This window comes from Pezoporus occidentalis, unplaced genomic scaffold (genome assembly GCF_034315485.1).
Source record: "Pezoporus occidentalis ecotype Australia unplaced genomic scaffold, CSIRO_AGI_Poc_V1 ctg185, whole genome shotgun sequence".
Taxonomy (NCBI): Eukaryota; Metazoa; Chordata; class Aves; order Psittaciformes; family Psittacidae; genus Pezoporus; species Pezoporus occidentalis.
The window spans coordinates 1811344-1834782 of record NW_026913693.1 but is presented as its reverse complement, the minus strand read 5'-3'; the positions used below and the strand labels follow the sequence as shown (position 1 = coordinate 1834782).

At 41.6% G+C, this 23439-nt stretch overlaps 1 protein-coding gene and 1 long non-coding RNA gene across 6 annotated transcripts in view; both read left to right on the top strand.

The window, feature by feature from the left end:
- LPIN1 (lipin 1) overlaps positions 1–23439 on the top strand; it is an 82950-nt gene that overhangs the window by 21111 nt on the left and 38400 nt on the right. For 2 of the 5 annotated variants that reach the window (XM_062615886.1, XM_062615888.1), the window contains exons 2-3: positions 1533–1589; positions 22553–22753. In XM_062615886.1, the coding sequence (XP_062471870.1) occupies positions 1533–1589; positions 22553–22753 (258 nt within the window). Of the gene's footprint in view, positions 1–1532; positions 1590–13133; positions 13236–15354; positions 15552–16983; positions 17129–22552; positions 22754–23439 lie in introns of those variants that run through there. The other 3 variants (XM_062615890.1, XM_062615889.1, XM_062615887.1) reach the window with 3 other exon arrangements.
- LOC134162255 (uncharacterized) lies at positions 8112–11608 on the top strand. Its single transcript, XR_009964270.1, has 3 exons — positions 8112–8924; positions 9142–10799; positions 10852–11608. It is a non-coding gene; the product is annotated as an uncharacterized LOC134162255 (long non-coding RNA).

Below are 23439 nucleotides of genomic sequence, written 5' to 3'. Positions count from 1 at the left end.
TGCAAGGCTATTTCTGTTCATTTAATTGGTGTAATAATGCCAGTATTTTTGTTCTGCATAGAAAGGATAGAGTTGTTGTTAAAAAACAATGGGCCATATGGAAAGAGATCTGTTTCTAATTCAGATGCTAACTTCCTTTGTAATGCAGAGTAGGTCATTTAATCAGGGTGTATCTTAGTTTCTTCATTTGAAAAATTGAATTAATAATACCTCCTAGCCCATGAAGTTGTTGACAGACTCAGTAATTTGTGTTTGAATAGTGTGGTGCAAACCCTAATGGAATGCTCAAGTACAAGGTATTATCATGCACAGAGAAGACCTACGTGCTAGACCTCTACTGTCTTCTTGTGATAGTGCCAGCCCAAACTTACATTTCACATCACCCACGCAAAATGTCATTCTACTTATAACAGAGTGTGTGAGTGTAATGAACATTAGCAGAGCCCTTAAGAACTGTGCCTACCAGAACTGGTGAATTTGTTTCTGTAATGCTTGTTTTTCTATTTCTGATTTCTCCTTATTTGTTATTGTTCATTAGCGGTATTTAAATGAGGCAAAGTTCAGAAAAGGGATCATTTCATGCTTTTTCAGTTTGCTCAGTAGGATTGATTATGCAGAGCATTCTGGGTGTCATATAACTTGAGAATGATAGAAAGTATAATGACTTTGTTTGCTTTTATTGTTGAACATTTGTGCTTGAAAAATGAGATTTGAATATGAGGGAAACTGAATGTTTTCAGAACACACACCACCAGCAAACCGGGGCCACATTTGAATTTTAATTTGTCTAAAGACCAAAGGAAAATCTTTTAAATCATTTGTTCATATCATGGTATCAATCCTGTAGAATTAGTCTTTTCAGTATAAAATTTCATTACAGAATAAAAAAAAAATAGTACAAAATGCAGTACAGAAGTTCTCTTCAGTAACCTTTTTGTTTATTTTAAGCATGAATCCCATCACCTGCAGCATCACTGGAAGTTTATCTTTTTACTAGGTGTTAATTTTTTCTTCAATATATTTTGCAACTGTGTCTTCTTTAGAAATGAAGAAGATACTACTCACTCCTACTTCTGTGTATTCAGGAAGAGGTTGTCACAGTAATTGTGTGCCACCTCAGCTCTGTAAGTATAGCTATTTGGTTAAGTCTCCTGTGCTGCCAGCCCCTGAACTCCAAGTTGCTCTTCCTGTCCCACAGAATTCCTTTTCTTGTCCTATTGGTTATTAGAGGTCTTCTTTGTTGTGGTCCACGCTTCCTCAGGTCTCACAGGGATCCCCTGCTTCCAAGCTCTCTCACTAATGAATCAGATCCTACTAGCAGAGGATTGCATAACCCCTGAGAAAGAGAGAATTGAGAACATCTCAGTACAGATGAAAAGTGAGGATGGCACAAGGGAATCACAAAGGAATCAAAGGAGAGGTATTCACTAGAGCACCTGGATTCCAAGGACCTAAATTGAGGCCTGGATGCATTAACTTCTGTGAGTAGTTAATTAACTATTTTATTCCTCATTATTCTTTGTTTCTTTCAGATTCCATTGATGAAAGATCCCGGTTGGATTCGAAATGTCTGGACTCGCAATCTAAATGTAGGAATTTAATTGTTCATTTGCTTTTTAACTCCAGTGCCCTAGAGCAGTCCTAGCTTGAAGCTTGGGTGGTCTTTGGGAAAACAGGGTAAAGGAGTGGCTAATTCTTGTCCACCTTCTGGTACACAGCACAGCATCTCCAAGTGTCACTTTTTGCATCCTGTCTTACTATATGTCCGCTGTGGTATTACTATTCCTGTGAAAGGTTGGGTGGCTCTGTGGAACTGGTTGCCCTCACATGTGGCTGGTACTAGCATGATAAGATTGGAAACAGACTAAAAATATAGAAATTTGGCACCTGACCTGGGCAATAAGCACAGAATCAGCAAACCTGTGGCACATGTGAGATGCAAGACATATCCCTTCCAGTGAATGTGTGCCCAGAAACCCATACTGCTGCTCTCCTGGAAGGCAGAGAACACATCTGTGAGTTGGTGGTCTTGGGACACAGCCACGAACTGGACAGAAGAACCTCTCAGGAAAAGCAATGAGAAAGGGAGAACAGCACTTCCCACCCCATTTATAGAACTATGACTGCTGAACAATTGGTAAAGGAGGGAAAAGAGGCAGATCCAAGAAACAAGCTGATCATTTCCTAAGTGATTCTGGACTGTACTCCTCAGAGTGACCTACTCTGGTGATGGTGGGCAGAATATTCAGTGGCTGGCATGTTTGAAATCACAGCTAGAACCAAAGCACTTCTACCCAGCACCAATTAAAGCCATGTAGACACATCTGCTTAGCTTGAACTATAGCAGTCATTTGTACAGCTATGTGTAAGTTTCACAGGAGATGTATTAGTCTGGGGGGAGTACAGTGTTAACATTGCTATACTGCTGTCTCACATAGATCCCACTCAGGTGTTTCCATGCAACCTACACAGTGCGGTATAGGATATATTCTACGCTTTACAGAGGAACCATCCTGATCCGGGAATATGTAGCTCCTTGGTGTGCTAGCTGGCTGGTAGAGCTTGACAGCTTTTCAATTTGGGTCTGGCAGATGTAGGTCAAGACTTCCACAAAGGTATGTCAACTTTTACAAAAGGAGCTAACCTTTACGATGAGTTTTGTACTAAAATGTCACACAAACTGAACAGGTGGATAAGGCAAAGAAGCAGTCTGAAACGAAGGTGAGGTTGATCGCTCTTGGCAGGGGTTGGGTTTGAACATTCAATTCAGTAGCTAAGCTATGCAGACAGAAAGTTACCTGGGAATTCAAAATGCCAGTAAAATAGACAGGGAAGGAATTCCTGTTAGCAAAGCACAGCATAAAATCTGAAGACTAAACACATGTAAAGGAGTGCCACAGATGTGGTCTTTCCTTTCAAACTTTGGGAACATTCAGGTCTGCATTCAGGTGAGATTCTGAACTTCACCAGAACATCTCCTGGGTAACCATAACATGCCATGTGAACTTGTACTGTAACTTTGAAAGAACTGAGGATAATGCGTTCTTGCAGTAAGATTATACTTTAAGAAGAATTTTAAGTTTATGGTTTATTTGGGCAAAATTTTAAATTCACTTTTATGTATTGTTACATTGTTTGTCCTAGATTTCTCATAATGTAGTACAGAAACACATGAAGAAGAGGAGGAGGAAGAATTTTGTAATGTGGATGTGCTGTATTTAAAATGTGCTGCACAGAAGACAGATAATGGAAAATTAGCAAATCACTAGCAATAAAAAAGTCCCAAAGATATTGCAGACAAGGGATGTGTTTGCACTTTCTGTGCCTATGTCTGTGCAGGTATGCAGCAGTATGAAACAGAAAATGAGAAAACCCTATCAAACTGAATCTTCCATAGGAAACTGAACAAATTACATCTGACCCGGACAAGGCTGATGAGCAATAAGCCTGATCCCAACCCCATGCAATCAATAGGCAAAACATGCAGGGTGAATGAGCTGGACCATCACCTCAGGCTGCTGGGGAGGGGCAGCTGGTATCACCGGGATGACTACACAGGGAGGCTTCTTTGTTTGTGCCCAAATTGCAGTGTGGGGGTGAGCAGGGGAAAAACAGGGTGTCTGAAGAGTTCCAATCAGAAGCAGACATGTACCTTGACATGACTCTGAGCTACCTGAACTCTGAGTGGGTATGACTGTTTTTTATTCTGTTAACTGGAATTGTTTTCTGTATTTTCTGACCAGGCCTTTGTCTCTTCTTGTACTATAGCACAGCTTGATATAAGGTACTAGCTGCTTGCCTGTGCCTAGTCTTGCTTTTTAAAAACAAATTCCACCTGTTTGAAACAATGAGCAAGACCCTTTGCTTGTGTAATGCAGAGCTCACTCGCTTGAACGGGATTACGTTGCTTTGTGTGAAGTGAGCATCAGGCCTGATACTTTTCAGACTCTAAGCTCACTAGGATGGGAATTCTCTTTGTGCATGATATGCTGAACACAATGTCACTGACATGCGAATAATAGTATAACAAGCTCATGTTGCTGTTGTTGGTAGAAGCTGCGAAGTTTGAGAGACTGCTCTTGGTATCTAGATTTGTCTGCAGTAGATAAACTGCACAGTAAACTGTAACAAGGGTAGCACGAATGAGTCTCTGATGAATTCTCAGATTATTTGCATAAGGGGATATGTAATGCATACAGAGCACCAGGACAAAGGCTTTCTACCCAGAAATGTTTGTTTTAAGGACTACTTCTGCCAAATTTATGGAACAGGGATAAATGATTTCCACAGTGTGCTACTTCTTGAGTGCCAGCTTCTCAAAATAACTCTGAAACTTCCAATTTTTTGAAAAAGTTTACATATGTATGTGTATGTGCTTGTAAGAAGCTTCTTTCAAATTGTGAACAGAAATACATGGACACAGAGTTAACGCTCACAGGGTTTTATATAAGGGCAAGATCTAGAGAATGACGCATAGCGCAGTCAGAATTCATTACACATTCATTTACAATATTTTTATACTGGACTAACTATAATTGTTTAAACTTTCTCTGTTCAACACTGAATTAGATTCCCTTATAATGGATCATTGCCTCCCAATTGCCATTCAAATACATAATCATTTCCAGTCAGATTACATAGCCACAATAAGACCCTTTTCATACAAGTATCACCTGCAAAATCTTTTGTGCATTTTATTCTTCACGACTCTTATACTTCAGAATCATGAAATATAATTTCATGAAATTCAGATATTAATATTTGAATCCTGATGCTGTCCATTAGGATGAAATGCTAAATTTTGTTCAGCTTTCAGCACAACAGCAAAAAAATCAGAAAAAGGCAATCCTTCCTGTCAATCCACAGGCTCTAGTTCCCTATTATATACTTCATTTTCTAACCCCAGATTGGCTGATACACACTGTCACAGCAAGCCTACGTTAAGTTTTCCAAATAATTATTTTAGATTGATGGAGTTGAAATGCTGTTTGGCTGAAGGTCTAAAATAACATTCATCACTATGATCAGGGATTGTAGTGCTATAACACTTCTTCAGAGACTACACTAATTTCGATACTAAGAATATTTTGAGGGAAGGATTTACTACTGAGTTAAAAGGGACACTTCTCCTACTCATGGAATTTTGAACATGAAACTGATATAAAGTACTATTTTCATGAGTTTGTAACGCCAATCACATGTATTAACTATATTAACACTCTGGATGTCGAAATAATAAAAATGAAGCCAGTTCCTCAGATAATGTCACATGGGTATGCATATCCTCACAGAATATGTAGAAAAAAATAGTGAGTACAAAGCTGAAATAAATGACAATGTTCCTGCTTTAACATACCTGACTGAGAGGAACCAGTGAGAGTTTTATATCTTGGCATAAACCCAGGAAATGAACTGCTTAGATAAGAGAAAGACTACAGTAAACAACCTTATTTACTGATTAATTGCCCAGGCTTGATGTACGTAATTAGAGAATTTAATGTCCTGTAAATGCATGTGCAGGATCTAATTCTCTGCCTCAGCTCATTTCTAACATTTTGACACAATCTTGATCAGGAACTTTATAAGTAACAATGCATTTCTGAGAACAAATCAGCCCACAACAGTAAGATTAAGTCAGCTCTGATAGCAAGCAAGACTGAAAAGATCATTTGCTTAAGCCAAATATGTTTTAAAATATAATTTATTTTTTAATATAAATTTAAGCCAAATATATTTTTAATGTTTTTTAAAATATCATCATTGTTCCATGTAGCTCAAATTTTTGCTGAAGAAATTATTACCACAAGCATTCAAAGGATGACTGTAACTCAAAAAAACGCACAGTCCTTGGTATAAGCTGCCATCACTAAAATCCCCAATAATGAAATTGCAAAGGAAATGCCTCTCAGAAAGGTCATCCTGCCACAGTATCTCATCTCTCTCCCTGAATCACCCGATACTGAATCTAGAGGTTGAAGATCAGAGAGATCTGAAATACATGCTGCCAGGTTATGGTGTCCTTACAGCTCAGCACACAAGAAGGAATAACACCACAGTGCGGGAAGACCTGAGCGCCAAAGCTCTTGAACAGACAAAGCTCTTGCACCCTTACACCTGCCTCGCCATTACAGAAAGGAGGGAAAGAGGGCACCGTTTAAGTGGAGGCACAGGATCCACACCTGCTGCATTGGGAAAAGTGAAAAAGTGCCCTTTTCCATCATACAGAGAGACATTTCAAAAAATGCCCTAACCTAGTTACATTCTACCACTTTGAATATTCCAAAATGCTGAGTCTTAGTGAGAGTGGAAAAAAACAAACTAACAACCCAAAGAGTACCAAGTGGTTGGCTTTCTTTTTTTTTCCCCAGCAAAACAAATAAGATAGGGCTGAAGAAGGAAAGTTTCAGGCAAAGCTTACACATGCCCTCCTCTCATCCAGTTTATATGACATCCTGAATTAATGGCAGTACCTGAGATAGTGCAGAATCTTCTGACTTCAAAGCCAAGTAAACTTGTTGCTTCTTGTAAGTATAAGCAAGAGACAGAGCGCCCCTTCATTCACCAGGATCCACACACAGAACAACCACTTCAATACTATGGTCTGCACACAAGTAACAATTTTTTCTGTCACAGTGAGAAGCCCCAAATATTGTTAATTTTATTATAAAACTGATTTTGGACACTTCACGCTCACAGTGGAGTTACAGAATAAACTTCAAGCTGAGCTCTATTAGCATTTCATGCGTAGTTTACCATAAGGAAAAGCTTTACACAAAATATCTCTTTATCTCACTATTATCTTAACTTTGCTATAGCTATTGTATCGTTGTTACCTACAAGAAAGAGGTACTAGTTTGCATAGTAAAGAGGTAACAATACAGTGGGCTAATCAAGATATGCCACTTTATAATCCCCAAGCAATAGCCTTCAGAACCTGTTTGCAAAGGTAATTCAATCTTGGTAGGCAGTCTGATGCAGAAATTGCAGACATGAGGCTGAGAGGAAAGCAACAATCTTCTCAGCAGAAGGAGCTGGTTTCCAAATTTATGTTCCACTTCAGGATTTAGTTTTCAAGAGCTGCAAGGCAGTAAAGAAAAGATTATACCCTTGGAAGTAGAACAGCTTTGAAGTTCTCAAAGCGTGTTTTGCACTATTTTGTTCTAAACAAATAATACTGATGATCGTGCTTTTGATTTGCTGTGCTGTGAAAACAGTGTTCTGGGCAAATGCATAGATTTACTGGACAGATTAAAAGCTAGCTTTTGTGCTGGAAAGCATTTCAGTCCAAAACAGCACTGAGGGGTTTCCTACGGAGTTGCGTATGGTATCTCATTTCTTGTATGTGTGTGCATTTTAAACACCACCATCTATTTTGCCTGAGCAGAGTACAGGTCTGTGTGTGAAGATGCCTACACAGGAATTCTGGCTTTTGGCCAAAGAAAGAACATGGTAATGATTTCACTGTTATATCCTTAATCTCATACACTGTGGTTGTCGCTTTATCAGGTCTCAAGGTTTTCTAAGCTTTCTAAGATTATATTTAGGGAGCTCAGCCTTGGTTATTTACAGATTTGGAGTTAAATTACATTCTGATGAGATTGGACTGGTACAACTGGGCCTCCAGCTGGGTTTATATATTTAGCCTCTCTTGTTTGTAACTTAAATATTCCTACACTCTTGCTTTGGCCATGTTTTACTCATAGGAGTCAACAGATGCCTCTGTTTCTCAGTAACTATTTTGTAGCAGAGAACTGAGTTTTGACTCTGGAAAGAGCTGCTAGGATATAAAGGAAGCATTGAGGTTTTCATGGTTTTGCAAGCCTGGATATGGATTTAGAGGAAAAAGAAAGGTTGAGAACCTTCATCATCAAGACTGGTTATATTCCGAGAAGGAAAAAAGAGACAGCCACTTGTCGGGTAGTCTGTCAGCTACAAATCCTCTTTTGGGGATTGTATTTTAATGATGGGGGGGAACAATGTGTCTGTCACACAACCAAGTCCAAAAGTACCTGGTTCAAAATCAAGTTTGGTTATGCAATGCAAGCCCTGATGGCATGAAAACTGATAAGGGTGATATCGTCACAGGTGAGTGTTTTGGTACATGATGGGTGTCTCCTGCTCTGCCTTTAACTCCAGCTATAAGAGTTCCTGGAAAATTACAATCCTGCATTTGATCATTTGACACAATAATCATCTCAGTTTCCCTTTTCATCTGTCACTCCCCTGCATCATTAATGAGTTAAACTTTATAGTACTTCTGATGACATTGGGAAATGTGACCATGTGGAAAGCAAAATCCAAAAGCTGAAGTTGGCAAAGTGTGAGGAGCTCAGGCAGAGCAGACTTGACAGCTGGTTCAAGCCAGAAGCATCTGCCTGAATGTTGCAGATTGAATACACTGCCAAAAAGCAAGATGATTTCATATAAAGTCTGTCTTATATGGCTTTATATTGGACAAGGGTGGCATTCTTTCTCTTTTCAAAGGAAGTTGTTTACTGCTCAGATCTTCAAGCACCTGACACGGAAACAGCAGGGACAGTCAATCCTGGCAATAGAGATAAAGCAAACCCAGCAGGACAGATCAAAATAACAAGTTGAAGTCAAGGGTAGCCAAACATTTTACAAATCTCTGTAGCTAAATACCATCTACATACACTTCTAAGAAAAAAAGTTCTCAAATTAAGCACTAAGAGGCAGATTAAATTCCAGGATTTACATGCTGCAATAACCAGCACTCTTGTGCCTTCAAATGAAGGGCAAAATGAAAAAAGGGAAAAGAAAAAGGAAAAAATAATGTGAACTGGACAGAGAATTCAGTAGATTATCACAAGCAACTGTAGGTACTGTATAAAATTACCTATTTATATTAGGAGAACTATTCCTTTGTTAAGAGGGTGGAACAGTTAATTAGGTGACCATACAGCGTCCAAGTACTTTCTGATGTTTACACTGGAATAAAACTAGATCAACTCTTGATGTATATTGTCTGAGCTAATCTGAGTTTAATGCTAATATAGAGGATGTCAACACCAGACTCCAGAGCCATCTTTGCTTATGAGTTCATCATAAATTAAAGGCTAAAAGCTCAACTTTTCTATTTACTGAATCATCATTACATGCACAGTGTACATGTGTTACCAGTTGCATGCATTTATAACCCAGGTACTATGCTCCTGAACATGAATTCCAGTTTTAGTGGGGAAAATGACAGACACTACTGATAATGTATTAAATTATTAATTTTTTTTGTTTAAGTAAGTGGTTATTTTGCTCACTGGTACATACATTCCAGGAAAATCTAGTGTCCCAAGCTAGAATGAAAAGCCTTTTTCTTTCCCTGCATGAACTTATGCAATGCTCTCTAGGAATCTGTTCTTGAGTTTTACTAAACTTTTCTGTGCTTGTAGATTTTCTTTTTTAAACCTGATTTTATTAATTCACAGAAGACTACATAGCTCAACTTTCTTCTGACTTGCATTTTCATATTAACTATGAGCCCAGATCATAGGCTAGAACTGCACTGTGCCAGAACCTTACAAACAGAGTGAATACGTAAACTATAGGCTCTTTGGGACAGGAATCAAGAGTTAGGCAATAATGGATGGGTATAAACAATCCAGCAAAGTACTGGAAATTAAAACTTTCATGAGTGGGTCCTTCGAAAGTCTGTGGACAGTTTTAATTCAAACCTTGGGAAACAAACATGTTGCTCAATGCAACACCTCCAGAAATAAACCTGTTAAGGTGGAAATGTTACAGAAACAAAATGATAATAATTTAGAACTTCATTATTCCTGAGTTTGTTTTGGAATGATACTGCCAGGGACGGTTCTTTTGCAAGGGCACAGCATGCCTCCTGACTGTACTCCCTCAGCCATTTAGGATTTTTGGTAATTCCAATTACTTTTTAGGAACTGTTCCTGACCATAGTATTCACCAAACTCTGCACTGGGCTGAGCTAAAACCACAGCCATGACCATGCTAAGGCATGGATGGTATGGAAGACGTGCTAGTGCTTGGTCCTTTCTAGAGATTTAACTGGTGAGAATAGCTATGAGCTGGAGTACAACACAAGCAAGGATTTCAGAATCAGTTGGCACAGGTTGTTCCAGAGAAGAATCTGCTGTCCTAGGTTCAGCTGTAACAGTTATTTTTCTCCTTCCTTGTAGCTGGTGAAGTGCTGTGTTCCAGCTTTAGTCTGAGAACAATGCTGATAACTCACCAATGTTTTAGTTCTTCCTAAGTGATGCTTACCCTGATCAAGGACTTTTCAGTCTCACGCTCCACCAGTGAGGAGGGACACAAGAAACTGGGAGGAAGCAGAGACAGGACACCTGATGCAAACTAGCCAAAGGGGTATTCCATACTACAATACGTCATGCCCAGCATATAAACTGGGAGGGAGTAACCCAGAAGGGCAGCTCACTGCTTGAGTCCAGTTGGGTATTGGTCAGCGGGTGGTGAGCAATTGTATTGTGCATCATTTGAGTTTATTTTTTTCTTTCCCTTTTTAGTTTTATATTCTCTCCCCTTGCTATTTCCATTATGATTATTATTATTATACTTTAATTACTGGACTGCTCTTATCTCAACCTGTAGAGTTTACATTCTTTCAATTCTCCTCCCCATTCTGCCCGGAGGAGGGGAGAAGGAGAGTGAGCAAATGGCTGTGTGGTTCTGCGTTACCAGCTGGGTAAACCACAACTGTCCTGCATCATGGTCACACCATCAATAAGAACAGAGTGCAAAAGCACAGAAGGATGAAGGTGTCCTGCTGTTAACGAAAGCTTACTGCTGCTGTAAACTGAAAGTGCATTTGGCACTTTCCACAAGATCCTGTGTGTATCACAGCAGTATTTATGTTGCTCCTTAAAAAAGCATGACCTTGCACATGGAACAATTAAATATGTAGAGCATTATGCTGTGGGTTATTCTATATCAATCAGCAGATGGTTGGACATGATAAATAACACAATACTGCACTTCAAAGCTGAGGCTCTAGCTTCTGGATATCTGGAAGCAGAGAAGGGAAAGCGTGGCTGAGGCTGTGGAAAGACAGTGGTTTTGATTCAGTATTTTACAATCATGTTTTTTTTCTAGTATAGTAGTGAAAGACCATAGTGGGACAACAGGTTAGAGCAGTCCTGGATGGTGATGGCTGAAGAATACCACCCCCTTGGAGGGAACACAATACAGGATACCTTTCCACATGAATATGGCAGGCAAAGCACTGGTCAGGATCCACAGCCAGCACAGACACAGCCAGTATTTACACCAGGGATGGGGTTATTTACCAGCACGTCTCATCGCCTACTGACTGCCCACCGGCAAGGGATTAGGGATATGCCTGAGAAATGAAACTGCAGATACTTCTGAGCTCAGTTGCATATTGTTTTCTCCTTGGAATTAAGTAAACATCTTGTTTGTTGAGCCCAAGCAGAAACTGTTTTCACTGACTCTTCTGTTCTAAAACTGAGGTGAACTCATTAGTGTATTGGTGTAACTGGGGATGAAGGAGAACATGAAGCAGGGATTCGAGTATGTGAGCACCAAGGGCCATCACCCAGCAGTGCTGTCGTAGTTGTGTGTTGTACAAAGATGAGCAAACATGGAGTCCTACAGGAGCAAACGTGTCAGAGAAAAAATACTTTGAAGAATTACAACTGAATGATGACCTAGAGGTGACTGCACTGAGATTAGAATCATAGAATTGTTAGGGTTGGAAAGGACCTTAAGGTCATCTAGTTCCAACCCCCCTGCCATGGGCAGGGACACCTCACGCTAAACTATGTCACCCAAGGCTCTGTCCAACCTGCCCTTGAACACCGCCAGGGATGGAGCATTCACAGCTTCCCTGGGCAACCCATTCCAGTGCCTCAGGAAAATAATTTCTTCCTTATATCCAATCTGAACTTCCCCTGTTTAAGTTTTAACCTGTTACCCCTTGTCTGTTAACTACAGTCCCTAATGAATAGTCTAACAAGAGAGATTGCTTTACAATGTAACTGGAAAGTTAACTGAAAACAGAAGGCTTAAGTGCTAATTGCTCAAGGAACTCTTCCCAGGTTTCAGCTACCTATACCTTTTAGGAACTGGAATGTGTACATGCATGAAGTCCAGCTCTGAAAAACTTGTTTTTAAGCCCACAATTAGCAGGCTCTTCGTCAGATAATGAACTTAGATCCTTTTTTGTGAATGTTCTTTGTCCTCTTGAAGTGTTACTCTGTTTCCTGCTCCTTTGTTTTGCATTTCACACCATCTTCGCCCATCTTCTGTAAACAGACTTGGAAAAGCCTGGAAGATTTATCAATTTTTATCACAGACATCCACTTCCTTATTGAGCTGTGTAAGGTGCTCAGTGCAAAAGGTTACAGTATGATTAAATGGAAGGGAACCACTATCTGGTGGAAAAACAGATTTAAATTTAAACATTGCTTTAATTCACGTCTATACATATAGCAAAGGAAGTGGCTCCTGTGGCTGTGAGTGCTGTGGTTGGAAGAACCCCAGCTTCTGTTGGTGCTTCCCAAGGACCTCACCCAGGAGTCTGGGCTGAACAATTCCCTTCGCTACTCTGGTTGTCCCATCTACAAACCTGAGTGAAGACGCCTTCGACATGGACTAAATAAGCTGATAAAAATGCCTTCTGTGATCATCATTTCAAGCGTGAAGTAATGGTTTAAATAAACAAACAGACCATCCCGAGCTGCCAGACCTCCCCGCCGGCCAAGGCACACCGGCGGGCAGTGCAACGGCTCCGCCGGCTCCTGAAGGGGCCCCGTCAGAGGCGCCGCGGCCCCTCGGGACGACAGGGCCGCCGCCCTCGGATCACCTCAGCGCACCGCCTCCCGCGCTGACTCAGCGTTGCAGCGCCGCAAGGCCGCGCCGGCCAACCGCCGCCGCGCGGGGCCCAACCGGCTGCCGGCCCCGGTGGTGCGCGGGGAGGTGGTGGCGGCGGCGCTGCCCGCCCCCCTCGGCCGTCGGTAGGCTGGGGCCGACCGGCCCGCGGGGAGCTACGGTACTCCCGTCTGCCCGCCGCGCTCTTCACCACCGCCTTACCCCGGCGGGAGGTGGATCAGGCAGGGACCGCCCTCTGCTTCCAGCCCCGCCGGGCGCTGCGGTCCCTCCTCCGGGGCGGCACCACCGGGCGGCCGGGTGAGTCCCCGTCGCCGCGGCGGACGGCGAACGGGAAGGCGACGGCGAGCAGAGCTTGCTTGAAGCGGGGAGAGGCAGAGGTGGGTGCCGCCGGTGCGTGCGGGGAGAGGGCGGCCCTTCCTCCCGCACTCTGATTGCTCCCTGGCGCTGAGCTGAGCGAAAGCCAGGCTTGCCCCGCCGGGCGCTGAGCCGCTGGAGGAAGCGGGTCCATGGGCATCCCGCCGGCCGTGGCTGGGCTGCGGGGCCTGTCCCCAGCACCTGCTTTATCCTTGCCGAGGAGGCTGGCTTTTGGGAGTGAGAGTGAGCTCTGGAGCTGACGGGTTCATCTGGGGTTGACAGTGCTTTTTGTAGGTTGTTGGAGGAGAAATCTGATGCTTTCCTGGTTTATCGTCCGAGGGAGGTACCGAGCGCTGGGCAGCTGTAGGTAGTGTCCGTGAGGGGTCCCTTCGCCTGCCGAACTGTGTGAGCGCTGTTTCCCCTTTGTATGTTAGAGGTGGTATTTTGCCTCCCTTTGGCTGACAACTGCTTATGCAAGTTGCTGCATGAGTACCACTGCTTCGCCTTTCTCAGATGGTAATGAAAGTGGTAGTAGACCAGAGGGATTTAATGGCATAACAAAGCCTGGCTGGCAGTAGGGCAATTGCTCAATGCCAAACAAAGCTTTTAGTTAATTTGGATTTCTTTTATGGGATTCTCTTAAACATCTGTTTTTATTTTGATTAGACTATCTCCTCTACCTTCAAGAAAAGAAAGTAAAAGAGAATGTATCTTCTGGAGAGTGTGGAGAAGACAGAACTGTGCAATACTTGTGTTATCTCTGTCAAAAAAAGGAATCCGTGTAGTGGCCTGTACTAACAACAGGATCTCAGCATTGTTGTTGCAGATGTAGTCTTTGACCTCAACAGATCTATTGACCTCTGTTTTGTTTCATGGTCTGGAGGATGTTTTGCAGTGATTTATTTTATTTTCTGTGTGGCTTTTTCAATGTGTCTGCTGCCTTAGGGAACAAATGCAGGCAAATGTTTAGCATACACAGCCCAGTTAGAAGTCAGATGGATATACTTCTATTACTGTAAAATGAACCTAATTCTAGGAAAAGAACTGAAGAAAAAGCAGGGAGACAGTGAAGGAGATAATACGGGAAAGACTCAACATCATTATGCATGGCATAAAGCCATGAAAATAGCTTCTGGTTGCTTTAGATAGTTTCTGCTTTTCTGACAGCCCCAATTCACTAGCGTGGAATATAGACTACCTGATAATATCTGCTTACCAGACTTGGTGGGTTCTGTTTGTAAGGCAGATAAGCAAGTTTTAGTCTTTGGCCCTTTTCCATACCTGAGGATGTGCAGGTGCACACATTTGTTTATCTGTGAACACACGTAACGCACAGCAAATATAAAAAACAGTTGCAATACAGTAAGAGCTTACTTTAAACTGTGAGAATGGAGAAAATATAAAGTTACAGCTTAACAAACAAATTTGCTTTCTGATCCCAGTGAAGGCAAGTTTGCCAAGTCACATGAGGTATCAGCATAGAGCAATAGCTGTGCTTCCACTATAATTTATGTTTTCTCTGACATCATAACAGTAGCATAGGGCAGCACAGTACATGATCTACCATATATTCTCCACTTAATTCAAATGTTTTTCAATTTCAGACATCAGTTTGTACTTTTCAATTTGTACTTTTCAGTTTGTTGTAAAGTTTGATGCTGTTTATGCAGCAGTGGTCTGAAGGGGTGTCAGCCCCTGTGTACATTCCCTCCAAGTGTCTCTGTGAGGAGGAGAGCGCTGTACAGTTGGCAAGCTAAGGCACAGAGAGATCAAGGGAAATGTGGAAGGACGTATCTGGGAATGTGTCTTGGGTTCCCCAGGACACCTTTGAGAATGTCAGAGACAAGTCTTGAGCCATGATTTCAAGATTGCCTGAAATACCAGAAGAGATGTCCGTGGTGCCTCTTTCTCAGCTGTCTGTGCTGACTCTTTCTCAGCTTCTCTCTTTAGTTGATACTAACAATTGTGTGGGTATGTGGTGAGTCAGATCATCCCATTGATCCAGCTGGAAATTATTTTTGTATGGCTTTAGTGGTATTAGTTTTCACTTCTGACACCAGGGCAAGACTGGGGAGAGCTGGAAATATATGTTTGGGAGGTTGGTAGAGGGACCATGGTTGTACACTCTAACTGGCCATGAAATAATTCTCTTGGTCTCTTTTCAGTGTCAGTCCAATACCTTGACTGTGGGACTGAAGGCTAGTCCTCTGTTTGAACATGAAGATTCATTACATGCAGGTTTTGAGTCTTCAGATTGAGTTTTTGCTTTCAGCTGCTTTCAAGAAAATACTCCATCTGTAACAGGCAGAATACAGGGACTTTATGAAGTGTTGGACCAGGTAATGTTTCAACTATTTGAAAGATAGTCCAATACTAGAACCAAGTGAATAGTCATCTCATGGTCAAAGTCCATATCTGTGAGTAAGTGTGAGTGAGTGAGTGAGTGAGTGAGTTCTGGGAGGGACTGGCAGCTTGGAAGATAAGTTTGACATTTGATCCATATGGCTCACTGGCCATTTTAAGAAGTCACAGTTTTTGGCACTGGCCTTGGCTAACTTGGAATAGGAGTCAAATAGTTCCTAATAGAATTAAGCCCAGAATAATCCCAGCCTGAAAGTATTTCTGAAGATTTGGCTGGCAGGAAGCAAAATACTCTTAACTCTGGTGTTGAGCCACCCACATGCTGCATGTTCCTTTTTGATCTGGGATGTACAAGTGAATTCTACTTATCTCCTGATTGGCCAGATGTATTGTCAAATCACCTGCAGGAATGTGTCTGTCACATGCCACTGTGACTGTGGGGAAGTCTGGCAAAAACATGGTCATAGAATAATAGAATAGTTAGGGTTGGAAAGGACTTTAAGATCATTCAGTTCCAACTCCCCTGCCATGGGCAGGGACACCTCCCACTAAACCATGTCACCCAAGGCTCTGTCCAGCCTGGCCTTAAACACCGCCACGGATGGAGCATACTTAGGTTTAGACATAGTTTACCCTCCTATTTACAGATCAGCCGCAGTCACACTGCTCAGCAGAATGCTCTGGAGTTCTGCCTCAACAAGCTGTCCAAATCAGGGTCATGTCTGCCTATGATTCCAGGTCACGTGGCCAGGTTTCCTTTCCCAGAAAAAAAGAATATGCAAGGAGCTTGCTTGTCTGTGTCTTACTCTGATGAGCTTGGCACGCTGCAGTTGAGATGTAGCCACAGTGATAGACCCTGCCTGAAATCAATGGGAATGATACATCCTCTGAAATCTAAGCCTTAGTAACTTGCCCAAGACTGTGTGGGAATCTTGTAGATAAGTAGGGAGCTGGGCAGTAAAAAAATGGGCCATGAAGGGTATAATTGCTACCTTTTTCACTGGAATTAGGACATAGTCTGGTGTACCTGTATGAAAGATGTGGATTATCTGTATGACAGAGCATTTGATATTACTGTGGTATCCAGTAGAGCGGGACTACAAAGAATTAACTTTGTCAAGTCAATCTTTGCTAAGTTAATAAATCAGTTAAGTAGTGGGAACACCTAACTATCAATTTTTCATGTATTATTTATTTATTAATTTATTTATTTAGTTTTCATTTGTCATTTCATTTAAACTTTTCTATGAGATGATCAATTCTGAAAAATGACTGCTGTCTCTAACAATCAGAGGAGTTGGAAATTTTCTGAGGCTCCTGGCAGGTGCTGCTACTTAATTTGAAGGTAAAAATTGCACTAGAAAATACTTTTAATTTCATTATAGATTCATAAAGTAAAGCTGTGGAGTGTCTCCTAGCAAAGGAAAGAAGTCAAGCCATTTGAAAATCCTGACAGGAGCAGTACAGACTGTTCCTGTTTGCTGCAAGCTTAGATCAAAAGAGTTCTGAATTTTCCCAGCAGCAAAAAATACTATATGCTATGTCTATGAGCATGGTATGCGAACAAGACTTTCACTAAATTTAGTATAATTAGCAGGCAGGCACTGAGTGTTTGACCTGTGACGTAAACTCATATTTACTGCTGAAGTTGCTGCTGCCTGGTTAGTAAGTGAAAGACTTCTTGGAGTGGCTGGAATAAACTGCCACATGCAAAACCACATGCAGTCTCTCTGTGGTTTGAAGAATGTTGATTTCCTGGAGTACTGACATAGAATGGACTGACTTTAGGTTCGGAGTGTAAGCTTACAAACCTCAAACTCTAAACAACCTCAGCTTTAGTTGGAATTTATAAAAGTTAGGATAAAGGGCCTACATCCATCAGAGTCCAGTTTGTGAACTCTCCCCTGTTTTAACTACAGTGTCTTTTGTGCCCTATATTTGAAATATAAAACCATCTTTAGTTTCCTGAGGAAGTGGAGTATATAGACTCATAGACTCATAGGACAGTTAAGGTTGGAAAGGACCTTAAGGTCATCTAGTTCCAACTCCCCTGCCATGGGCAGGGACACCTCACGCTAAACCGTGTCACCCAAAGCTCTGTCCAGCCTGGCCTTGACCACTGCCAGGGGTGGAGCATTCACAACTTCCTTGGGCAACCCATTCCAGTGCCTCACCCCCCTAACAGTAAAGAATTTCCTCCTTATATCCAATCTAAACTTCCCCTGTTTAAGTTTTAACCCGTTACCCCTTGTCCTATCACTACAGTCCCTAATGAAGAGACCCTCCCCAAAATCCTTGCAGGCCCCCTTCAGATACTGGAAGGCTGCTATGAGGTCTCCACGCAGCCTTCTCTTCTCCAGGCTGAACAGCCCCAAGTTTCTCAGCCTGTCTTCATACAGGAGGTGCTCCAGTCCCCTGATCATCCTTGTGGCCCTTCTCTGGACTTGTTCCAACAGTTCCCTGTCCTTTTTATGTTGAGTTCACCAGAACTGCACACAATACTGCAGATGAGGTCTCACGAGAGCAGAGTAGAGGGGCAGGATCACCTCTGTCGACCTGCTGGTCATGCTCCTTTTGATGCAGCCCAGGATACGCTTGGCTTTTTGGGCTGCAAGCGCACACTGAAGCCAGCTCATGTTATGTTCCTTGTCAATCAACACCCCTAAGTCCTTCTCTGCAGGGCTGCTCTGAATCTGCCCAACCTGTAGCTATGCCTGGGATTGCCCTGACCCAGGTATAAGAACTTGCACTTGGCATGGTTAAACTTCGTAAAGTTGACATCAGCCCACCTCACAAGTGTGTCAAGGTCCCTCTGGATGGCATTCCTTCCCTCCAGCCTGTCAACTGAACCACACAGCTTGGTGTCATTGGCAAACTTGCTGAGGGCGCACTCAATCCCACTGTCCATGTCAGCGACAAAGATGTTGAACAAGACCGGTCCCAACACCGACCCCTGAGGGTCACCAGTCGTTACTGGTCTCCAGCTGGACATTGAGCCATTGACCACAACTCTGTGTGCGGCCATCCAGCCAGTTCTTTATCCACCGAGTGGTCCATCCATCAAATTGATGTCTCTCCAATTTAGAGACAAGGATGTCATGTGGGACAGTGTTGAACACTTTGCACCAGTCCAGGTAGATGACATCAACTGCTCTACCCCTGTCCATCAGTTCTGTAGCCCCATCATAGAAGGCCACCAAATTGGTCAGGCAGGATTTCCCCTTAGTGAAGCCATGCTGGCTGTCACCAAGCACCTTGTTGTTTTTCATGTGCCTTAGCATGCCATCCAGGAGAATCTGCTCCAAGATTTTGCCAGTCACAGAGGTGAGACTGACTGGTGTGTAGTTCCCTGGGTCATCCATTTTCCCTTTCCTGAAAGTGGGGGTTACATTTCCTTTTTTCTAGTTGTCAGGAACTTTACCTGACTGCCATGATTCGTCATGTGATTAGATATGTGATCAGTCTTCTAGTCTTTTAATTCCACAGTGATTTTATTGCACAGGGCAGGTTCAGCCCAGCTTGAAAGGAGTGTCTGTCACCAGCCGACAGCTTGAATATGTCACTTTCTTTTTAAGGGATAACGGATTTTCACTGTATGGGAGCAAGCTGTGCTGTGCCAGTTGGCCTCAGAGCCTGAAGATGGTGTCTAACTTTTAATTCACAAGTTTAAAAATAATCTCTGTGACCTAAGACAGGGCAGGCTGTGTGGCTAAGATTTCTTGTGACAAGAGTAGTTGCAAAATTCTCTGTTTAGGAGTTCAGAAGATCTGATGGATGGTGTAACTTGTTAAGATTGTGAATGCTCCTGTTTGGATTGTTTGCCCTTAACTCTCCTGAACAGTGGGGTGTATGTATGATCTCAGCAACTGCTTCCCCACCAAGGAAGTTCTGGCTGTTTCACACCTAGAAATTTTGTTGCTTCAGCAGACCAAGCATTAACTGTGGCTAGCTATGCCATGTAATTCTGATTGTAGCTGTCTTTCAGCTTAATCTTAGCTCAATGAGAAATGTATTGTCTTACTGTGCTTTGGGTTAGAAAAATCCCCAGTAGAAAGGGAAGTATTTTTCCAAAGCAAAAGGATAATTTTAAAAGTTTGTTTTCATCTGTCACCCTGGAGGCTTACTTCTGAATTTAGGTCTGTGCATGTTTGGTGCCAGCTTTTTGAAGAGTTCAGATGATGTCCACCAAGATAATTAGGGGGCTAAGAGCTTATGGCTTATGAGTGGAGGCTGGGGGAGCTAGTTTTGTTCAGTCTTGAGGGTATTCAGTTACCTGTTGTGGAGTATGGAGGAAACAGAGTCAGAATTTGAGAGGCACACAGTGGTAGGACAAGAGGCAACAGGCACAAGCTGCAACATGGGAATTTCAGATTAGGTGTTGGGAAGAAAATTTTCACCATAAGGACAGGCAAACATAGGAGCAGGAGTGCAGGAGGGCTGTTGTTCTGTGACACAGCATAGGGTGTGGCACGTGTTTCAAGTGCAGTTCCCTATGAAAGAGTTTACCACTAGATTTGCATTCAGGAAGGCATGTTTCTAATGTATAATAGAGGCCCAGAAGTGCTAATACTAATTGAATGCTGGAGAACTTAATAAAATTGCTCTTTCTGCCATAAAGTTTTCATGTGTTGACTTTCCAGTGGGTGGCACTTTCTAGATGCCTGTATTGAATGCTGTGCAGAAACGCTTCTCCAAACAGTATTTAGGGATTATTCTTTCATTTGTTAACACCTCTCTCGGTTTTGCCTGGAACAGAGTTAGGTTTCTGCCTAGTATCTGGAACAGTGCTGGTTTTTGGCTTTAGTCTGAGAATAATGGTGATAACACAGTGATGTTTTTAATTGTTAAGTAGTGTTTATACTAAGTAAAGGACTTTTCAGCTTCTCACATCTTGCCAGCTAGAAGGCTGGGGAGGGCACAAGAAATTAGGAGGGGATACAGCCAGGACAGCTGACCCCAGCTGACCCAAGGGATGTTTCATACCATATGGTGTTATGGTCAGTATATAAACTGGGGGGAAAGCTGACCGGGAGCTGCTTCTCGGGAACAGGCTGGGCATTGGTCAGCAAGCTGTGAGCAGTTGCATTGTGTATCACTTCTTTTGTATATTCTGTTTTATCATTATTATTATTTTGTTCCTTTCCTGTCCTATTAAACTGTCTTTATCCTTACCCAAGAGTTTTCTCACTTTTACCCTTCCAGTTCTCTCCCCCATTCCACTGGGGGGCAGGGGAGCAAGCGAGCAGCTGTGTGGGGCCTAGTCACCAGCTGGTGTTAAACCACAACATCTTGTATGCTAAATACTTCAAAAAGGTTTCTTTGGTTTCCAAACTTAGTGCCTAGTTTTAGTCTTAGTCTTTTTGTGATTCATCTTCCCAGTTGTCAGATAGGGAAACCATAATTGCTTTTCAGGGGCAATGTAGTGATGATTATCATAAACCTCAAAAGAACATAAATCTTCCTCAGAGCATTGTTTGTGTTCTGGTACCTGTGTATTGGAATAGAATTAGAGAAGAAAGCGAAGTTTCAGTACATCCTTTTGGAAAAAGAAAAACCACAGGTGATCATTAATTAATTAGAACAGCTATGCATGAAGAGACCAGCCTTAATTATAGCATTTCCTAACTTTAGAATTTTTTACTGTAATGCTTTCACTGTTGTGGGTTTTTTTTAATAGTTTTTTGTTTTTAAGTGTAAATCACAGTGAAAATTTTGAGCTATTTTTGCAGCATTTGAGATTTACAGCATTTTTGTTGTTTATGAGAGAACTCAGCTGAAAGAGAGTCCCTATTGTAGCAAATGATGCTGGTTAACACATGCTACACAACTCAGTGTGGTGACTGTCTCTCAGACTCTGAGCTCAGTTCTGTTCTCATCACCATCAATGGGAGTTTTAGTGTTGCCTTCCCTGCAAGTGTCTCTTTTATTGATGTCCAGGTAATGTAGTACAGCCTAGCAAGGAACTTGTATGTGAGGTATATGCTGTATACTGAGTGCAAAATGCTGAAATCAGTATCTTAGAATCTTCAAGAGGTATTGGAAAAATAATGAAAACAATAAACACTTGAAGTCCTTAAAATATGTACTATTTGGGAAAGTATCTGCTTAAATTAATTTGAATTTTGAAAGCCCTTAAAAGACTTTTTAACTTTCAAGTATGTCTAAATATGCATGCTGTCTCACCTAGGAGGCTCAGTGTATTAACGGATCATAAACAGGATGTGCATTAACCAAGTAGAATCAGGAAACTAAATGCTAATTAAATCAAAGAGCAGAGAAGATAAAGCCAATCACTTCAACCATCAGCATATGCCTTATTTTCAATAAACCTGCTGTTACTAAAAGTTTGGTTTAAAAAACAAGAACAGTAAAGTTTCATTGGGAAGCACTCTAAAGTTCAGCTGCTCTGGGTTGAAGGTTGCTTGTCAAACCTTAATGTGTATCTATTGTGTGTATACATTATAATAGTCTTTTAACAGGAGAAATCCCTGTAAAGTGGGAGAATAGTCTTTGACTTGGGTGTAGTGGGAAATTAGATCTGATAAAACCCATTCACTTGCCCTGCTCTTAAAAGCCTGTAGAAGTACATAAGAAAACTATATTTGTTGTTGATGGCAAAATAAATGGTAGGAGGAGATGTTATTTTGGAAGCAGTGCTTTTCAGAGACAGTTGGAAGCAATTGTGAGCTGCAGAGTCTAAAAGTCTGACAGTGGTTTTGAATGTAACTGATTTTTATGAACTTTTTGTAAGCTGTTACAATTCTCTTACTTGCAAGGTCTCTTTTGCTTTTGTCTTTGAATAGCTCTCTCCAAACACGCATCAGCTGTAAATAAATTCGGTGGGAAATCCTGATTCTATGTGTACTTGTTAATTTGTGAAACAGAAGAATATCCAACTGCTGGGATTTCCATCTATCAAATCTCTCTAAAATATAGAGTAAGGATTAAAATCTTACTTATTCTATCTTTTGCTTTGCAGGTCCAAACCATGAATTACGTTGGACAGTTAGCAGGGCAAGTGTTTGTAACTGTGAAGGAGCTTTATAAAGGACTAAACCCAGCCACATTGTCGGGATGTATAGATGTAATTGTTGTATGTCAGCCAGATGGAAATCTTCAGTGTTCTCCTTTCCATGTTCGCTTTGGCAAAATGGGAGTTCTACGTTCTAGGGAGAAAGTGGTAAGAAAATGGAGAATTTTCATACGTTCTGCCTGTGGGTTGTCTCTAATGGCATGAAAGTTACTGAATGTTCTGTGGTGTGCTAGTCAAGGTTTTCTTTAGACACTCTTTATAAAGTGGCCAGGTTGAGGCACAGTTCAATTAAAATGGTTGTTACTGATTTTTCCATTTCATAGCATAATTTGTAAGACTTTGACTATTGTAAAAACAAAGCAAGAATGACATTTGTAAGTTTTATTTTCAAAAAGCAAAATTCTGAATGTGCTGATTTGGCCCTATACTAGATCTCATTAGTGACTGTGTATTAAGACCCCTTTGTTTAACATGTTCAATAATAGTTACAAAAAGGGGGGTAATAATGAAGTAGTATTTTCAGGTAACAGAATGTTGAGGTTAATTGAAACTAGATAAAGCAGCAAGGACCTTGAGATAAATGTAACCACTCTGAATAACCTGGCAATATGATGTCAGATGTGAAGTTGCCAGTGAGTGATGCATGGCAGATTATTTTGGGAAATAATCTGTAACTACATATAGTCTAGAATGTAGTTTAGTTGTTCAGTGGAAAGTCCTAATGTCATCATGGACATTGTTCAAATCTTACATAAATCAGAAAGGAAGTCCAATATTTAGGATGGGTAAAAGTTGAAAATGTTACTGTGTCAGTAATCTGCTGTGTCCTGAAA